The sequence below is a fragment of the Nilaparvata lugens genome, chromosome 7 (genome assembly GCF_014356525.2).
Source record: "Nilaparvata lugens isolate BPH chromosome 7, ASM1435652v1, whole genome shotgun sequence".
Lineage (NCBI taxonomy): Eukaryota > Metazoa > Arthropoda > Insecta > Hemiptera > Delphacidae > Nilaparvata > Nilaparvata lugens.
Genome location: NC_052510.1, coordinates 19,410,032 through 19,427,531, shown reverse-complemented (window position 1 = coordinate 19,427,531; position 17,500 = coordinate 19,410,032). Strand labels below are relative to the sequence as shown.

The 17,500-nt window shown below is 34.0% G+C and overlaps 1 protein-coding gene and 1 long non-coding RNA gene across 4 annotated transcripts in view; one reads left to right on the top strand and one right to left on the bottom strand.

Moving 5' to 3' along the window:
• Nucleotides 1-17,500, bottom strand: part of LOC111058539 — a 226,346-nt gene that overhangs the window by 53,487 nt on the left and 155,359 nt on the right. For all 3 annotated transcript variants that reach the window (XM_039432285.1, XM_039432286.1, XM_039432287.1), the window contains 2 exons: nt 3,141-3,505; nt 2,005-2,220 (listed from right to left, as the gene is read on the bottom strand). In XM_039432285.1, coding sequence (XP_039288219.1) covers nt 2,005-2,220; nt 3,141-3,505 — 581 coding nt within the window. The remainder of the gene's footprint in view (nt 1-2,004; nt 2,221-3,140; nt 3,506-17,500) is intronic.
• Nucleotides 16,834-17,500, top strand: part of LOC111051712 — a 1,478-nt gene continuing 811 nt past the window's right edge. Inside the window, exon 1 of the long non-coding RNA XR_005571760.1 lies at nt 16,834-16,981. This is a non-coding gene — a long non-coding RNA (uncharacterized LOC111051712). The remainder of the gene's footprint in view (nt 16,982-17,500) is intronic.

Here is a 17,500-nt window from a genome sequence, read left to right as displayed (position 1 = left end):
CTATAGTCTGATTTTTTACTCTAATATTGGCGTATGAAGAAGGCTCCTTTTTCCTTCTATATCATCCTTGAAATTTCCAAAAACCTTTGTATATACATCGACGCGCAATTAAAAAAGGAACATACCTGTCGAATTTTATGAAAATCTCTTACCGCGTTTCGCCGTAAATGCGCAACATATAAAAAATATAACATTTAAACATTAAGAGAAATGCCAAACCGTCGACTTGAATCTTAGACCTCACTTCGCTCGGTCAACAAGATGGAGCTCTAACTCATGGAAGAGAGAAACTGAATAAGTGAAAAGAAACTTATCTTCAATTTTCAAAGATTACAACTTGATAAGAGATTAAGTTGAGAGAGTTATTGTTGAGAATACGACGGGTCTCTGCTATGAAAGTTATCCTGGTGCTGAGACTCAGGAGCACTCATCGTTAGTTCCAGAGTTCGACTTTAATGCTGAGCAAGTTTATTGAGTGACTCTCAGTGATTGAAAGCAACTTTATGGCCTTCCGTGATATGGAAGTACTTTTTCGATTTATACTCTACGACACAATAAAACTTGAGATATCCTGTAGGCTGTTCATATTTTACTCCGGAAGTATCTTTCACGTGAATTCATCACTTATTAATTTTTGTCAATGGGAATAAAAATGAAACACTTTTGATAGTAAACAGCTATAAACTTCAATTTATCTTTCTGAGATCTATGCTTTAGGCATCTTGTTCTTTTGGCGTTATCGTTCAGATTGACTTCAATGCTCCAATGGAATTTAGTTTGACATTGGAACGTCCAATTTGATGTAGAGTTTACAAGTAAGGAGTGGATATGATCATTCTCACAATTCTCAAAACTCATGAATATTATATTATACCAAGTATATCTCGTATTTACTCGTATACTCGTGATCTCATGATTGTATTGATGTAAACTCATATATCTCCATTATCTGTAGATTCGTTTTGGAGTTCTAATCGATTCTTCCTTTGAAAACTTTATTATAATAATAGAACAATATAGGCTATATCGTTTTCAAAAATGTAGTATGACTTTGGACTGAGCTCTATATATTTTTCAAATCTACATCCAGCATTACATAGATCTTATTTTCATAGAGCTAGAACTTGTTGTTACTGAGTTGCCATTTTTATGATCTCAACAATCAAATCTGTGCTCTGTCCAAGAAAACTGGCTACACAGTACTAGTATTACAGAGAATAAATTCAATAGACTGAGCTTGTGTGGAGTTGTTGAATTGGAAGTGAAAACATTTCATGATGACTTCCCATTGCAATTGAATAGTAGGAGAAGAGCTGAAATAGGAATGAATAGGTGGTGGGAAGGTAAACATGATCGGTGTACCATCGACCACATAAGTTTTGGATTTTGATTAGAATGGAAGTCACCAATCTCTTTGTTCTCGAGGAGAGCTCTCCAAAGTGAAACCGCATAATATGAAACTTCAATACCAGAGAGACATGAATATCCTACAAAGCAAATTCTATCTCCCCTCACTGACTTTATAAATATCATTCACTGAATAGACATTGATTTCTCCAAAAGAGACTTCCCCATGTATCACTATGAATAGTTACATCTATCTATAAAAGCGATATGGCACTGACTCATTCACTCACTCACTCACTAACTCATTTACTTACTCAGTCATTCAATCATAATCAACAGAACTAAAAATCTACTTGACCAAATACGTTCAAATTTTACAGGTCTGTTTAGTTGGCCATCTAGAGGCGCACTAAGAACGAATTAAAAAAAACCAAAGATACGCCCAAAATCTGTGTTTTCTCAGCTTTTTAAGAACTAATTGAGAGAAAATTTTTAAAATTGATACACAGTCTCTCAGCTGAGGTACAAAAATGTTGTATTGGCTCCGCCAAAGATCGGTGGTTTTTGAGCGTTTTCCTTCATTTTCCACGTCTTCTCAAGAACTAATTGACAGATCGTTTCCAGATTTTGTAGAGAACTTTGTTGAGCTTTGCTGACCTGTCTGTGAGAGGAGTTGGAGCAGCTGTGTACGGAGTGACCGCAGTAGATGAGTTGCAGCCATGTTTCAGGCAGCAGCGAGCCAATGGCCGGATGGCAGGCGGTCTCCTCGAACTGCACGGTGGCTGTCACCTGGTCTTCCGGGTAGGTCGGCACAGCTGGCGGCTCCAGGCCAAGTCTGGCTCCTGGCCATCTCACCTCCAGCTCAACCATGTCCTGAAATCAATGATACATCAAGTTATAGAGAAATAAATTCTTATACGAATAGCAGAGACTATTTTCATCATAGAATCGAAACAAAAATCTAGAATATATGGATTTTCAGGAAATGAAATATATTTGCATATAAATAATTAAGTTGTGGGGGAATAAACTTTTTTCCACAAATTATCGAATAATAAAACAATTTTCATCACAAAATCAAGAGATACTTCTAGAATATATGGTTCTTCAAGAAATGGGAGACATACTCATGTAATTGGACTTTTCATGAGAAGAATAATTGGGAGATACGTTTCAGTAGATATAAATGATACAGTAAACAAAGTACGTTTGTATTTGCTTTTATTGCAATCACAATAATCTTGTTAAGAATATTACATATTTCTTATTATAATAATTATTATATTACTTTTCATTTACAAGAGCAGTAATTAATCAGTAATTAGCGGAGTTGATTTGATAGTTGATTTTTACTTCATGCATGTTATGTGAAATTTGTTGTGTTTTCATGTTTGTTATGTTTGGTGGATGAAGAGTGTTAGTGATATTCGATTAATTATTGACGTGTCATATACCACAGGAGCGTTGCTTCCTTGTTGCAGTTTCATATGACGAATAAGGAAAGTGAAGTAAAGTAAAGTAAATATAATATATTGAGTGCAGTATTCGTAGAGATGGCTGATGATGAACAGCACTCACTTGAATTTTTGAACATGTAAACTTTGTATCATATCTGTGAGAACCTCAACTGAGATCGTGTAACAAATCTAAGTCCAATCTGAGTGTTCCACAAAAAATATGTAAGATAATTTTTGCCAAGTCTTTTTATCTATAAGAGTTTTATAGTATTCTGAGTCTTTCTAAAAAATCCAAGGAATATATGAAAAGCAGCACTATAACATGAATCAACTCACAATCTCGTTAGCATGTGGCCCCTCTTCAGTACTCTGTTCATCAGCTGCCGTCCGGTTGCCGGCCCGCTCCCGTTGCAAGCGCACCATGTATCGTCCACCGCGCGTCACCACTCCACATGGGAACGTGACCCGGACGGCGGCCGGTGCGGGATCCGGCAACCTGTCCGGCGCAGGCACCGGCACCGATCCCATCACAGTGAACGGGAACGTGTCGCCTCCGGCGTCTCCCGCGTCCTGTTCTAGTAGCTCGACCCGCGCTGGACGGTCCGCGTCGACCAGTCCGTGCAGACTGACGACCAGGTCGCCCGACAACGCCTTGTATTGGTTCGGCACTCGCAGCTCCAGGCAGCCGCACATCTCTATAGCTGCAACACACAACAGGAACACAACTATTGTTACTATATGCTAATGCCAATGCTACTATAATGCTAATATTTGCATTGAAGTAGTAAAAAAATTCATATAAGAGAGAATATATTAATTCTTAATACATTAATGTCAATAATGTTCAATGAGGAAACTACTTATTTCCTAATTGGCTAGATATCCACAGTCTTATTCTTTATTCCTCCAGATGGGATAAGTAGTAACGCTTTCTCTCAAATAATAATAATAATAATAAATTTTATAATAATAATAATAATAATAAATTTTATTAACCAATCATATCAAACAAATACAAAATACTTTCAGATAAGACTGAACTCCCCCATTCATCCCTATTGAAATAGAAACATTCAATATTTGAATGCATTCAATAAATATAATTCCTTATGTAGATACTGTTGCTGATGAGATGTTGTGATATCTATCTATAATGAAAACACTAGGATGTTGTCTAAAATATCAATAATTTATAACCCAAAGGGAACCTATCTAAATATGTAGATCCACTCATCTCTCATCATCATTCGTCTCATAACCCAAGCACAAGCATAGATCTGCTCATGTGAGCATCATATTCAGGAAAAAATTACAAAAAATGTTTCAACAACAATGGTGTCGTCTTCAGTGTGCACACTGAAGCTTTCTTCCTCTATTAACTCAATCTTAGAGTTTCTTCGAGGTTTGAAGTTTTTTAAAAGCTTGTTATTAATTTGATTGATTCTAAAGGTATTTTAGAATTGAAAAATGTATGTTTTGTTTATATTAGATTGTTAACTGTAGTAAGAGTTCGAAAATGTGAAAGTGAAACATTTGGAATGTCGTATAAATTGGAATTGGAGCCGTTTAGGGCTTGAGCCTGTGGTACTCTCCTAGAAGTTGTGTGATAATGAATTATTCAAATTGAATGTCAATAATGTTGTCTAGACGTTTACTGTCCCATTTAAAGTGTATAATTTAACGTCCTGTTGGTACTCCCGTTGGTAGAGAGAACCCAAAGGGAACCTATCTAAAAATGTGGGTTCACTCATCTCTCATCATCATTCGTCTCATAAGCAAAGCACAAGCCTAGATCTGCTCATGTGGGCATCATATTTAGCAAAAATCTAATGGCAGGCTCACTGGAAGTTAGTACGAGTACTTGAAATCACATGCCTGTGATTGGAGATTGAACCCAATTAAACTTGTTAAATAATGTAGATCTGTTCTGCTTTCATTAGAGATATAGCTTCACTTGTTCTTTTTTTAAACATGAGCTCAAGTCGTCACGTCAATAAATAAGAAGAGATCTGGAGACACAATACTTCATATCAAGTTTTTCATTTATCGTTCATATCCATCTTAATCATTCTTCATTATCAACTGAATCGAGAAAATAAAAAAAAACAAACCCGTGCTGCAAGTTTTCTTGTTACTGTAATCAATAAGGCTTGATAAATTGATAAAGGATTTATCAATCAAGGATTTTTCTTCGATACCGAAAAAGTAAATAGAATGAAAATTTTGAATTTTGTAGGCTGATGTCTCATAAATAAATCAAGTCATGTCATCAAGTCAACAAATCAAGTCATTATGCTCATCATAAATGAGTTTTAGGCTGATCCTCACCCAACAATCCCAAACATGTTATCAGCCAATTACGAGCCAAAACGCCTCGAAATTCCCACCCCGATTGTGGTTGCAAAGTGTTAGCCTACCGGCTTAGCGAGTTAACTCACTCAGCCATCTATTGGTGTAGAAGGCTGCATGCCGCTAATGTGTATGATTTGTGTATTTGTTCAAAAAGTGTCAGACAACAGGCAACAACATTCCAGTTGTATATGGAGCGAGCAGCTTGCGAATTCCAGTCAGTTAAGACCTGTACGCCGTAGATAAGCTTCGAAACATTGAACTTTGAACTATGTTGGTGAACCGCGACTCTCGGCAAACTTGTCTCGATGGCTGCAACTTCACTTCCGTCACGCGGCAACCAACTCACTCTCTCTATCTCCCTCTCATACACTCTCTTCCTTACTATCACTATCTCCCTTCAATTGAATCCTCTCTCACTCACTCTTCCTCATACCCTCCTCTTGCTACATTCACCTACTCTTCTTACCCAAACCCTACAAACAATTGACAACTCTTCTCTCACTCACTTTCATTAAAAGAAATTTCATTTTTTTTCATTTGCTATTTGAAAGAGTTTTTTCTTCTTTTATTGTTTTGTTAAAATTAAGTTATTCTCTTCAACTAATCATCTACTTGTTTTATGATGTTTTGTTTTAGTTGTAACTTAGTATTGCATGGAGGGTTCGCCCTCCTAGGTTTAAAAAAAAGGCAGCAAATCGAACAATCAATCAATCTCTCTCAGTTTTCAACGATTCTCTTCTTCCTCTCACTCTTCACATTCATGAGATCTCCCACATATCCTTTTCCAAGAATGGACTATGAAATGTTCAAAGTTTTCCTGTTACATTTACTTTGTATGCCTTCACTCTGCTCTTTCTCATCCCTTTCTCACTCACGTTTTTCTTCCCTATTTCTTAATAATACTCCATTATTATTTCCTTGTACTCTTAAGCATAGAGCACTCGGCCTCTGCGCTCAGGCACCTCGAACCTTGCAGGGACTTCCCGCTTTTAATATAGTTATGTATGATCCTATTTAATGGTATTTTTCTTTTTTCATTTTATATTGTATTTTACTTTTTTCTTTTATAACATTTTTATCATTGTAATTCTGTTTTTTGGGACAAATGAAGATTTGATTTGATTTACTGTTACAGTTTACAGTTTACCTGTTCACCGAAGATAAAAATGTTACATTATCTTCATCAAATTGTATACGATTTCCACATCGCTGAATAAAAAGTAAATTCAGTTCATGAATATTATGTGTGAAATTTGTTGAATACTTTGTTTTATTATTCGATAAAATTTGATTTCCATTATCGAATTATCTCTAAGGTATTAATAGAATGATTCTAACTTTATCTATTATAAAATGTTAACTTGTACCAATTTTGGCAATAAAAATTATTATTATTATTTATTATGAACTGAGCCTTATTTATAAAATGAAACCTGTTGCGTATTGTGTTGATATAACGCGGAATTGTCATGAATCCGATCTGATCTATTGTCTCTTTCTCTCTTTTATCATAGCCTGACAATGCTTGAAAACTCTACTCAGTCCTCACATTGAATCAATCTTTCTCCCTCCCAGTTTGTCCGATCTTTCACCCATCAAAGGTCTCTCTCTCTTTATTCTCTCTCATCCCCTATCCTTTCTCTCAACCGAACAGCAGTAGACAACAACTCAACTCCCAGCTTGCTGACAGCTCTCGTGCTTAGGATTCGAACGCACGCAAAGCTACCAGCATTCAACTTAAATTACAACGCAATGCTGTTAGTTGAAGTACACTGCGCCAACTAAACTAACAGTTCACGTTGATTGCATGATGTGAACTATCTCCAACTTGGCTTGTTCTTGGTTTCGCAGGCGCCAAGTAATATGTTGTTCAGGCTCGATGGGTTTTCCACCAATTCGAAAGAATATTGAAAATTATTTACTAGCTAGAAAATTGAAATAATGAATATATGTATTCTGACTTTATTTTTGTGAATACCCGATTTGCCTAGCTTGGCTGCAGTCGGTAAAGCATGAGTGCAAAAATATATAAGTCTGGTTGTGGTTTTCAGAATTCAACTTAGATAAAGTTCTTATAAGTTTGCTCAGGAGCTCCCGTAGTTTACTGCTCTTGGACAATTTATATAAATCTTTGGAACGTATTATTTCCAGAGATTTAATTATCAATGCAATATATTGCTGAGTAAACCAGCTAATTCTATTAATAATAAAATCGGATGGTATCTTTCTTGATAATTCAATACTGATAATTCGATAAATGAATATGAGATTGGTCATGCATGGAATTGGGGAATCAAATAAAGGATACACCACAAAAAATTTGATACATATATTGTACAAGTAAATATCAAAAAACAAAATAATATGGGAACATATAGAGCAACAAGCACACACAATAAATATAGGAAACAAATATATCAAAAATAAAATATCACAGATTGGCTCACTACTTTTTAGCTCTTTAGCACGAAACATTACCATGTGCTTTAATTCATTAATAATATGCATTTATTTTCATGCAGCTTAGGTATCGACTTGCTGCTGCTTGTCGATTTAAAAAATCTCACTGTATATCTTCTTTCCAAAAATCATAAAATAATCAATTGATAAATCACAACTTATAAATATATTATTATCTATAGATCTCAGTATATTTCTCAATAATATTTTATCTCAGGGCTTAAGGTTCGGCCTCTGATGGAAGTAGATAAATCAATTTATCCAGTGAACAAGAGCTACATTATATCTTTACAAATTGTTAAATAAAATCAATGATTGAGTGAGCATATGTATATTATAAGATTAAAATTGAATATTCCTTTAATCTGTGCACCTTTGGATATGTAAATTTGATACAACTCTTATCTAATAAAATATATTTCTTGTACCTTCTTAAGACTCGCGCAAGTTTTATAATAATTTTTAATATTTATAACCTTTCCGACGAGCTTGCTTTTTATATTTGTTCCACTCGAAGCACTGAGGGCGCCTTAACTTTATATATTTCGATAATTTATCACTCACGTGCTGAATTTTTAAAAGATGTTGGCGGCGATTCGAATTTCCTGGTCGTCCTGGATTTTTGGTGGCCGAAGTCGTCTTCTCCAAGGGAATAAATAAATGTTTAAATGACTTTTGCTTTAATGCAGCATCAGTAAGTCTTATAAAAAATTAATTAATGAATTTAAACTTTAAGTCTTTCAAAAGTACAATTTAACAAAGGGTCTTGTGCTCTACAAAATTTAGTGTCGTTCCATAGTGGCGTCTGGCAGGCAAGTGGGGAGGTTCTACTCTTATTTCTAAAATTTCATTTCCGACTTACAAATTTACATATATTTAAATAATTCTCTACTACGCCATTAAGAAGATCAAATAGTCCGTGCCAATCTGCTAAATTATTACCTATATCTTAGGTATAATATTTTATACTTTCTCGGACCATATCCGATACATAAACTGAGTAGTGATAATTTATAAATTTTTATCATTCATAGAAATATTTATATATACATTTGAATCGGCTCTCTATTGCCGCCCATCGATTACTGCAATTTGATAATTTGATTGGTTCATGCAAATTCATTAATGTATCCATGCGCCTAGGGATATCCTACTTCCTTAATATTCTAATTTATTTTTATTTGGTGGTTTATGTATATTCATTACAGATAATAGATTTTTTTTAGAATTTATAAGTTGTTTCTCCCTCTACAACAATTAGCCATGTGCTTTCCAAAGTCCTCTAGTTGAATACCATTTGTTTACAATAAATTATTGCCAAGGTGTCTGGCTAGATTTCACATTATGCGACTTGATCGATTATCAGGTCGTCGATCAGTAGGTATTTTAAGCCTAACCTCAAATCTTCCAATACTTTATATAATATAATAAGTAGCAAATAAAATTCTTTCCTATTTGGCTGTTCTAACTTTAGCCATGGTACCCGTTATTATCTAATCTTTCAATTGTTGTTATCGCATTTGGCGATAATAGAATAGCTGTTTTACTTCAGACCTATAAAATTCTTCCAAATAGCGATTTTGCTTGCCTATCAAATTTCAATATGTTATAGTATATATTTTAATAATAATGAATATATAAATTGATGAAGTTTTCAAGTTGAGAAAGACCAAACAAATGTGCGTTCTCCAGTTGTCCCAATAAAAATGCTCAATTAATTCGAGTATAAGTTGATTTATCTAATCATGTATTCAAGGTTTTTAGTTCATCACGTGAAAAACCTGCACTATACGCCATTGAATGAGTTATATAAAATACTCAAAGGTAATTATACATCTACCTAATAAAGAAATCAATATTCTGATTTGAATAGCGAAGAACAAATAATAGCTAGTAAGATTTCAATATTGTAGAGATTCGTAGTTTGAGGTATCATGTTCAAATCTGAATTTGTTTTTGAATACCTACATTATTTGTATTTCTATCACTGATGGCGATTGGTTGAGTTGAGTTTGATGTTGGGTGATTCTATTATAAATTCAGTATTGTAGTTGAGTATATTTGAAATTGTAGTATATATTTATTCAAAGAATCTTGCAACGTTTTCAAGTGGTTGCGTGCAGTGATAAGATACATCGATTTGAACGTTTCCCATGTTTTTTAATTGATACGCTCAATCAATATACGGGTGAATAAAATCCCTATTAAATCAATAGAGTCTCATGTTTTGTGGTGTCGATACAAAAGCCAAAAAATCTGGTGTGGCGCACTCACACAACTTTCCTTGCCGTTATGAAAATTTATCACCTGACGCTAGTGTTCCCGCGCATCTCAAGTCTACTATTCAAAGATCCAAGCCAGCTGGTGACAGGACAATAAGGCTGGAGACACACATGAGGTCTGCTATCTCTTCATAGTGAATGATCTAATAGAATTAACAGTTGCCAATAGTTTGTAATTGAAATAATAACATTTTCTCGAATTTCGAGCTTATTTTCAATTTTATGTGAAAATTATACTGAACATTAATTGAAGAGATTTTCATGCTCAATCTTTTCCACTTGGAATTTTTAGTTTGAATTGTATCTAAAGCCTGATAATTGGGGATCTAAAATCAAACTTTGCATAGATGAGGCGGAGCTCCTGAAATTTTTACAGATATGAGACTTGTGGCAGTTGATAGAGCTTATCAATGACTATTTTAAGTATAAATTTGATCAAAATTGTTGGAGCCGTTTTCTAGAAAATCGCAAAAAACCATGTTTTTGACAAAATTTTCACCATTTTATCCGCCATCTTGAATTGCATCAGATCGAAATTGTTCGTGTCGGATCCTTATATTGTAAGGACCTTAAGTTCCAAATTTCAAGTCATTCCGTTAATTGGGAGATGAGATATCGTGTACACAGACGCACATACACTCATACATACACACACACACACACACACACACACACACACACACACACACACACACACACACACACACACACACACACACACCACACACACACACACCACACACACACACACACACACACACACACAACACACACCACACACCCACACCACAAATACGACCAAGGTACCCAAAAACCACTTTTTTGGACCCAGGGGACCTTGGAACGTATAGAAATTTGGAAATTGGGGTACCTTAATTTTTTCCGGAAAGCAATACTTTCCTTACCTATGGTAATAGGGCAAGGAAAGTAAAAATCTGGTGTGGCGCACTCACACAACTTACCTTGCCGTTATGTGTGTCTCCAGCGTGAGTCGAGTTTTCGGAAATAAAATTTAAAATTGATCAGCTGCATGATGAGTTAATTTATTCTTCTATCTTTTCCAGTGAATGATTATCAATACAATCAACAGTTGCCTCTCTCATCAAGTTTGCATTATTGAATAGTCATATTTTCTCGAATTTTAAGCGTTTTTCAACTTTGGAACGATATATCGTCATGCGCTGTACGTCGAAAAAATTAGTTCTCCAGCGCCCTCCAAAGAAAATCCTGCATGATTTCTGGAGCGTTTTTCCATACGCATGGGGTAACAAGATAGAACTATAAAATCGATTTTTCCATGACTACTTCAAGATAGAGACTTGCAAATGGTCTCAATCTCTTCGTTACAACAAGACGAATAAGAATATTGATGATGGAAACAACGAAAATATTCGACATCACTGAAAAAATCCAGATGGTGGTCATTATTGACAGAAATTTTTATATCGCTTGTTATTCAGTTATTTTTAGATATATAATTATTGGATTGGTTCATATCATTTCGATAACTCTTCCCATTATTTATTCAACTTCAAAAACTTGGAACATACATTTTTCGGGGACAATATTTCACTTTCCACCCTGTATATGTACTCCCGGTGGACAAACACTAGTATTATTGGCACAGTGTTTTAGAATACTTCCAAAGCTCCAAAATGACATCTGGTTGGAGGCTGTAAGTCCATATTTTACGGCTGGAGCGTCATCGGAAAAAGAGTAAAAAGTACTGTTTGCAGCGGAAAACACACTTTTTCCACTAAATATGCCAATCTCAACAATTAGAAAACCGTGTAACTCATGACTCCTTCAAGTTACAGACTTGGGAATGGTATCAATCTCTTTATAATGATGTGTAGAAAGAGATTATTCATGATGGCAATCTCAAAAATGTTTAAAAAACAAGATGGCGGCAAAAATATGTCGATTTTCAAGAAATCGTCTGTAATTCTAATAATTTCGAGGATATCGGATCTATTCAGCCATTTGGAAGCTCAAAAATAATCATTTCTTGATTTCCTTAAATTCCAACACCTTTTACTATGGTGAATATAACTTCAAACTCTTAAATAACATTTTTGGCCGTCATATTTTCGTCTAAAGAACGGTTGAATATCTTGAACGGTTATTGAAATACAAGCGAATAGCAAAACCCTGAAAATTTTGGCCAAAAGAGGGTTTAATTAATGTGTTTAGTCCTTATAATGAGAAAATTCAAATACCAATATGGTTTTGATGTATGGACAACTGCCTCTGTAAATTGTCTTACAGTTTCCAAATTTTAATTTTTTTGTGTGAAACACACAATTGTAATTCAACTAATAATACAGTAGAGCCACTTGTTATACAAATCCTGTAGGTTCTATGAAATAGGCCACGTTATAATGGCAGTACTTGAATAACAGAATAGTTTTAATGCTGGAGACCATTTTCAGTACAATAATGAATGACTAGCTCCATGATCGAATATTGCTGGGAGAATTATTTGTGGTTCACTATTAGAAAAACCAATCCCATAAAAAATGTAGACAACACTTTTATCTTCATTCCAATAATATAATAGCCTGCTCTTCTATATTTGACATTTTCTGATTACTTGTATCTTGACATGCAGTGTAAACTTTTCACAGTACTGTTACTGTTACAAACATTCGCATTGCAGTAATTATTCGTATTTTGAATCAGGTCTATACTCTACTCTTCATTCTATTTTGTGTTCAATTTTCTAGTTTTTGGAAATTCAATTTAAACGTGGACTGCTACTCCGCCCCGTTTCGAAAAGCCAATTTTCTGACTCCATCTGTTTAAAGTCTAGAACTCAGCTAAATCCGAGCTCGGAAAGCGGCCCTTAAAAGTAGAATTGCTTTGTTCTGACTTGAGAAATTTTATTTGAACGGAAATTCAGGAATAAGAATTTCTAACCAAATATTTCTGGAGTTGTAATTCTACATCCTTCTAATTACACCATCAAGAAGTCATATAAGTCCACATTCCAGTAATATTATTTATTTGTATTTTGAATCAGGTCTGCACTTTTGATAAAAGTTACTGTTTCGTACATTTCTGGTAACATATGAAGCGATACCACTGTGTTTACATTAATCAAGAGATCTGGCTGATTCAATACTGATTCAATCAACTTTCAATAGGAATTTAATCAACTGATCAATGGAACCACTGATTATTAACAGTCTGATAATTCAGTAGTTGAATTTTGATATAAATACGGCTACCTCGACGCTCAGCAATATTCAGAAGCTTCTGATTGCATCTTGCAATTTCACAAGATTGGGCAGATCTTCATATTTATCCTCTTCCTCCTCAAAATGAAGGTATGTGCTAATTTCATTAGAAACACTCTGTTATGTACACGGTTTATCCATAGAGAACACGATTGTAATTATTTCAATTCAGTTTGATAACACGGTTTTAGTCTTTTTCATTTAACTAGGTACTTTTTTGTTGATTGAAAACTTCTGTAGCCTATGTCATCTTGGACTCGTCATTGTGAATCCAACTTTTTCATTTTTCTAATGAGAAAATAGCTTAGATTATTTAGTAAACGACAATGTGATACATATTTTCGAAACAAATTCTCAAGAGAAAATGAATAGTAATAACCACACTTTGACTTCTCAACCCGTTTCAAAGTAATTTAAAGCCAAAGTAGTTATGAATACTTTAATGATGTGTAGAAAGAGATTATTCATGATGGCAATCTCAAAAATGTTTAAAAAACAAGATGGCGGCAAAAATATGTCGATTTTCAAGAAATCGTCTGTAATTCTAATAATTTCGAGGATATCGGATCTATTCAGCCATTTGGAAGCTCAAAAATAATCATTTCTTGATTTCCTTAAATTCCAACACCTTTTACTATGGTGAATATAACTTCAAACTCTTAAAATAACATTTTTGGCCGTCATATTTTCGTCTAAAGAACGGTTGAATATCTTGAACGGTTATTGAAATACAAGCGAATAGCAAAACCCTGAAAATTTTGGCCAAAAAGAGGGTTTAATTAATGTGTTTTGTCCTTATAATGAGAAAATTCAAATACCAATATGGTTTTTGATGTATGGACAACTGCCTCTGTAAATTGTCTTACAGTTTCCAAATTTTAATTTTTTTGTGTGAAACACACAATTGTAATTCAACTAATAATACAGTAGAGCCACTTGTTATACAAATCCTGTAGGTTCTATGAAATAGGCCACGTTATAATGGCAGTACTTGAATAACAGAATAGTTTTAATGCTGGAGACCATTCTCAGTTCAATAATGACTAGCTCTATGATCGAATGTTGCTGGGAGAATTATTTGTGATTCACTATTAGAAAAACCAATCCCATAAAAAATATGTAGACAACACTTTTATCTTCATTCCAATAATATAATAGCCTGCTCTTCTATATTTGACATTTTCTGATTACTTGTATCTTGACATGCAGTGTAAACTTTTCACAGTACTGTTACTGTTACAAACATTCGCATTGCAGTAATTATTCGTATTTTGAATCAGGTCTATACTCTACTCTTCATTCTATTTTGTGTTCAATTTTCTAGTTTTTGGAAATTCAATTTAAACGTGGACTGCTACTCCGCCCCGTTTCGAAAAGCCAATTTTCTGACTCCATCTGTTTAAAGTCTAGAACTCAGCTAAATCCGAGCTCGGAAAGCGGCCCTTAAAAGTAGAATTGCTTTGTTCTGACTTGAGAAATTTTATTTGAACGGAAATTCAGGAATAAGAATTTCTAACCAAATATTTCTGGAGTTGTAATTCTACATCCTTCTAATTACACCATCAAGTAGTCATATAAGTCCACATTCCAGTAATATTATTTATTCGTATTTTGAATCAGGTCTGCACTTTTGATAAAAGTTACTGTTTCGTACATTTCTGATAACATATGAAGCGATGCCACTGTGATTACATTAATCAAGAGATCTGGGTGATTCAATACTGATTCAATGGGAATTTAATCAACTGATCAATGGAACCACTGATTATTAACAGTCTGACAATTCAGTAGTTGAATTTTGATATAAATAGGGCTACCTCGACGCTCAGCAATTCAGAAGCTTCTGATTGCATCTTGCAATTTCACAAGATTGGGCAGATCTTTATATTTATCCTCTTCCTCCTCAAAATGAAGGTATGTGCTAATTTCATTAGAAACACTCTGTTATGTACACGGTTTATCCATAGAGAACACGATTGTAATTATTTCAATTCAGTTTGATAACACGGTTTTAGTCTTTTTCATTTAACTAGGTACTTTTTTGTTGATTCAAAACTTCTGTAGCCTATGTCATCTTGGACTCGTCATTGTGAATCCAACTTTTTCATTTTTCTAATGAGAAAATAGCTTAGATTATTTAGTAAACGACAATGTGATACATATTTTCGAAACAAATTCTCAAGAGAAAATGAATAGTAATAACCACACTTTGACTTCTCAACCCGTTTCAAAGTAATTTAAAGCCAAAGTAGTTATGAATACTTTAATTATGTGTATGAATACTTTAAATACTCTAATTAGTGGTACTCATGACTCCTTCAAGTTACAGACTTGGGAATGGTATCAATCTCTTTATAATGATGTGTAGAAAGAGATTATTCATGATGGCAATCTCAAAAATGTTTAAAAAACAAGATGGCGGCAAAAATATGTCGATTTTCAAGAAATCGTCTGTAATTCTAATAATTTCGAGGATATCGGATCTATTCAGCCATTTGGAAGCTCAAAAATAATCATTTCTTGATTTCCTTAAATTCCAACACCTTTTACTATGGTGAATATAACTTCAAACTCTTAAAATAACATTTTTGGCCGTCATATTTTCGTCTAAAGAACGGTTGAATATCTTGAACGGTTATTGAAATACAAGCGAATAGCAAAACCCTGAAAATTTTGGCCAAAAAGAGGGTTTAATTAATGTGTTTAGTCCTTATAATGAGAAAATTCAAATACCAATATGGTTTTTGATGTATGGACAACTGCCTCTGTAAATTGTCTTACAGTTTCCAAATTTTAATTTTTTTGTGTGAAACACACAATTGTAATTCAACTAATAATACAGTAGAGCCACTTGTTATACAAATCCTGTAGGTTCTATGAAATAGGCCACGTTATAATGGCAGTACTTGAATAACAGAATAGTTTTAATGCTGGAGACCATTTTCAGTACAATAATGAATGACTAGCTCCATGATCGAATATTGCTGGGAGAAATTATTTGTGGTTCACTATTAGAAAAACCAATCCCATAAAAAATATGTAGACAACACTTTATCTTCATTCCAATAATATAATAGCCTGCTCTTCTATATTTGACATTTTCTGATTACTTGTATCTTGACATGCAGTGTAAACTTTTCACAGTACTGTTACTGTTACAAACATTCGCATTGCAGTAATTATTCGTATTTTGAATCAGGTCTATACTCTACTCTTCATTCTATTTTGTGTTCAATTTTCTAGTTTTTGGAAATTCAATTTAAACGTGGACTGCTACTCCGCCCCGTTTCGAAAAGCCAATTTTCTGACTCCATCTGTTTAAAGTCTAGAACTCAGCTAAATCCGAGCTCGGAAAGCGGCCCTTAAAAGTAGAATTGCTTTGTTCTGACTTGAGAAATTTTATTTGAACGGAAATTCAGGAATAAGAATTTCTAACCAAATATTTCTGGAGTTGTAATTCTACATCCTTCTAATTACACCATCAAGTAGTCATATAAGTCCACATTCCAGTAATATTATTTATTTGTATTTTGAATCAGGTCTGCACTTTTGATAAAAGTTACTGCTTCGTACATTTCTGGTAACATATGAAGCGATGCCACTGTGTTTACATTAATCAAGAGATCTGGCTGATTCAATACTGATTCAATCAACTTTCAATAGGAATTTAATCAACTGATCAATGGAACCACTGATTATTAACAGTCTGATAATTCAGTAGTTGAATTTTGATATAAATACGGCTACCTCGACGCTCAGCAATTCAGAAGCTTCTGATTGCATCTTGCAATTTCACAAGATTGGGCAGATCTTTATATTTATCCTCTTCCTCCTCAAAATGAAGGTATGTGCTAATTTCATTAGAAACACTCTGTTATGTACACGGTTTATCCATAGAGAACACGATTGTAATTATTTCAATTCAGTTTGATAACACGGTTTAGTCTTTTTCATTTAACTAGGTACTTTTTGTTGATTCAAAACTTCTTAGCCTATGTCATCTTGGACTCGTCATTGTGAATCCAACTTTTTCATTTTTCTAATGAGAAAATAGCTTAGATTATTTAGTAAACGACAATGTGATACATATTTTCGAAACAAATTCTCAAGAGAAAATGAATAGTGATAACCACACTTTGATTTCTCAACCCGTTTCAAAGTAATTTAAAGCCAAAGTAGTTATGAATACTTTAATTATGTGTATGAATACTTTAAATACTCTAATTAGTGGTACTAATGAATCATACAAAAATGAAATAAATGAACGGAGCTCATTTATCGAGTAAGGTGATTAAATGTCATATTAAATGACATCCAGGCATTTGGCAGATGATAGACAAGGATGATAAACAAGGATAGCAAC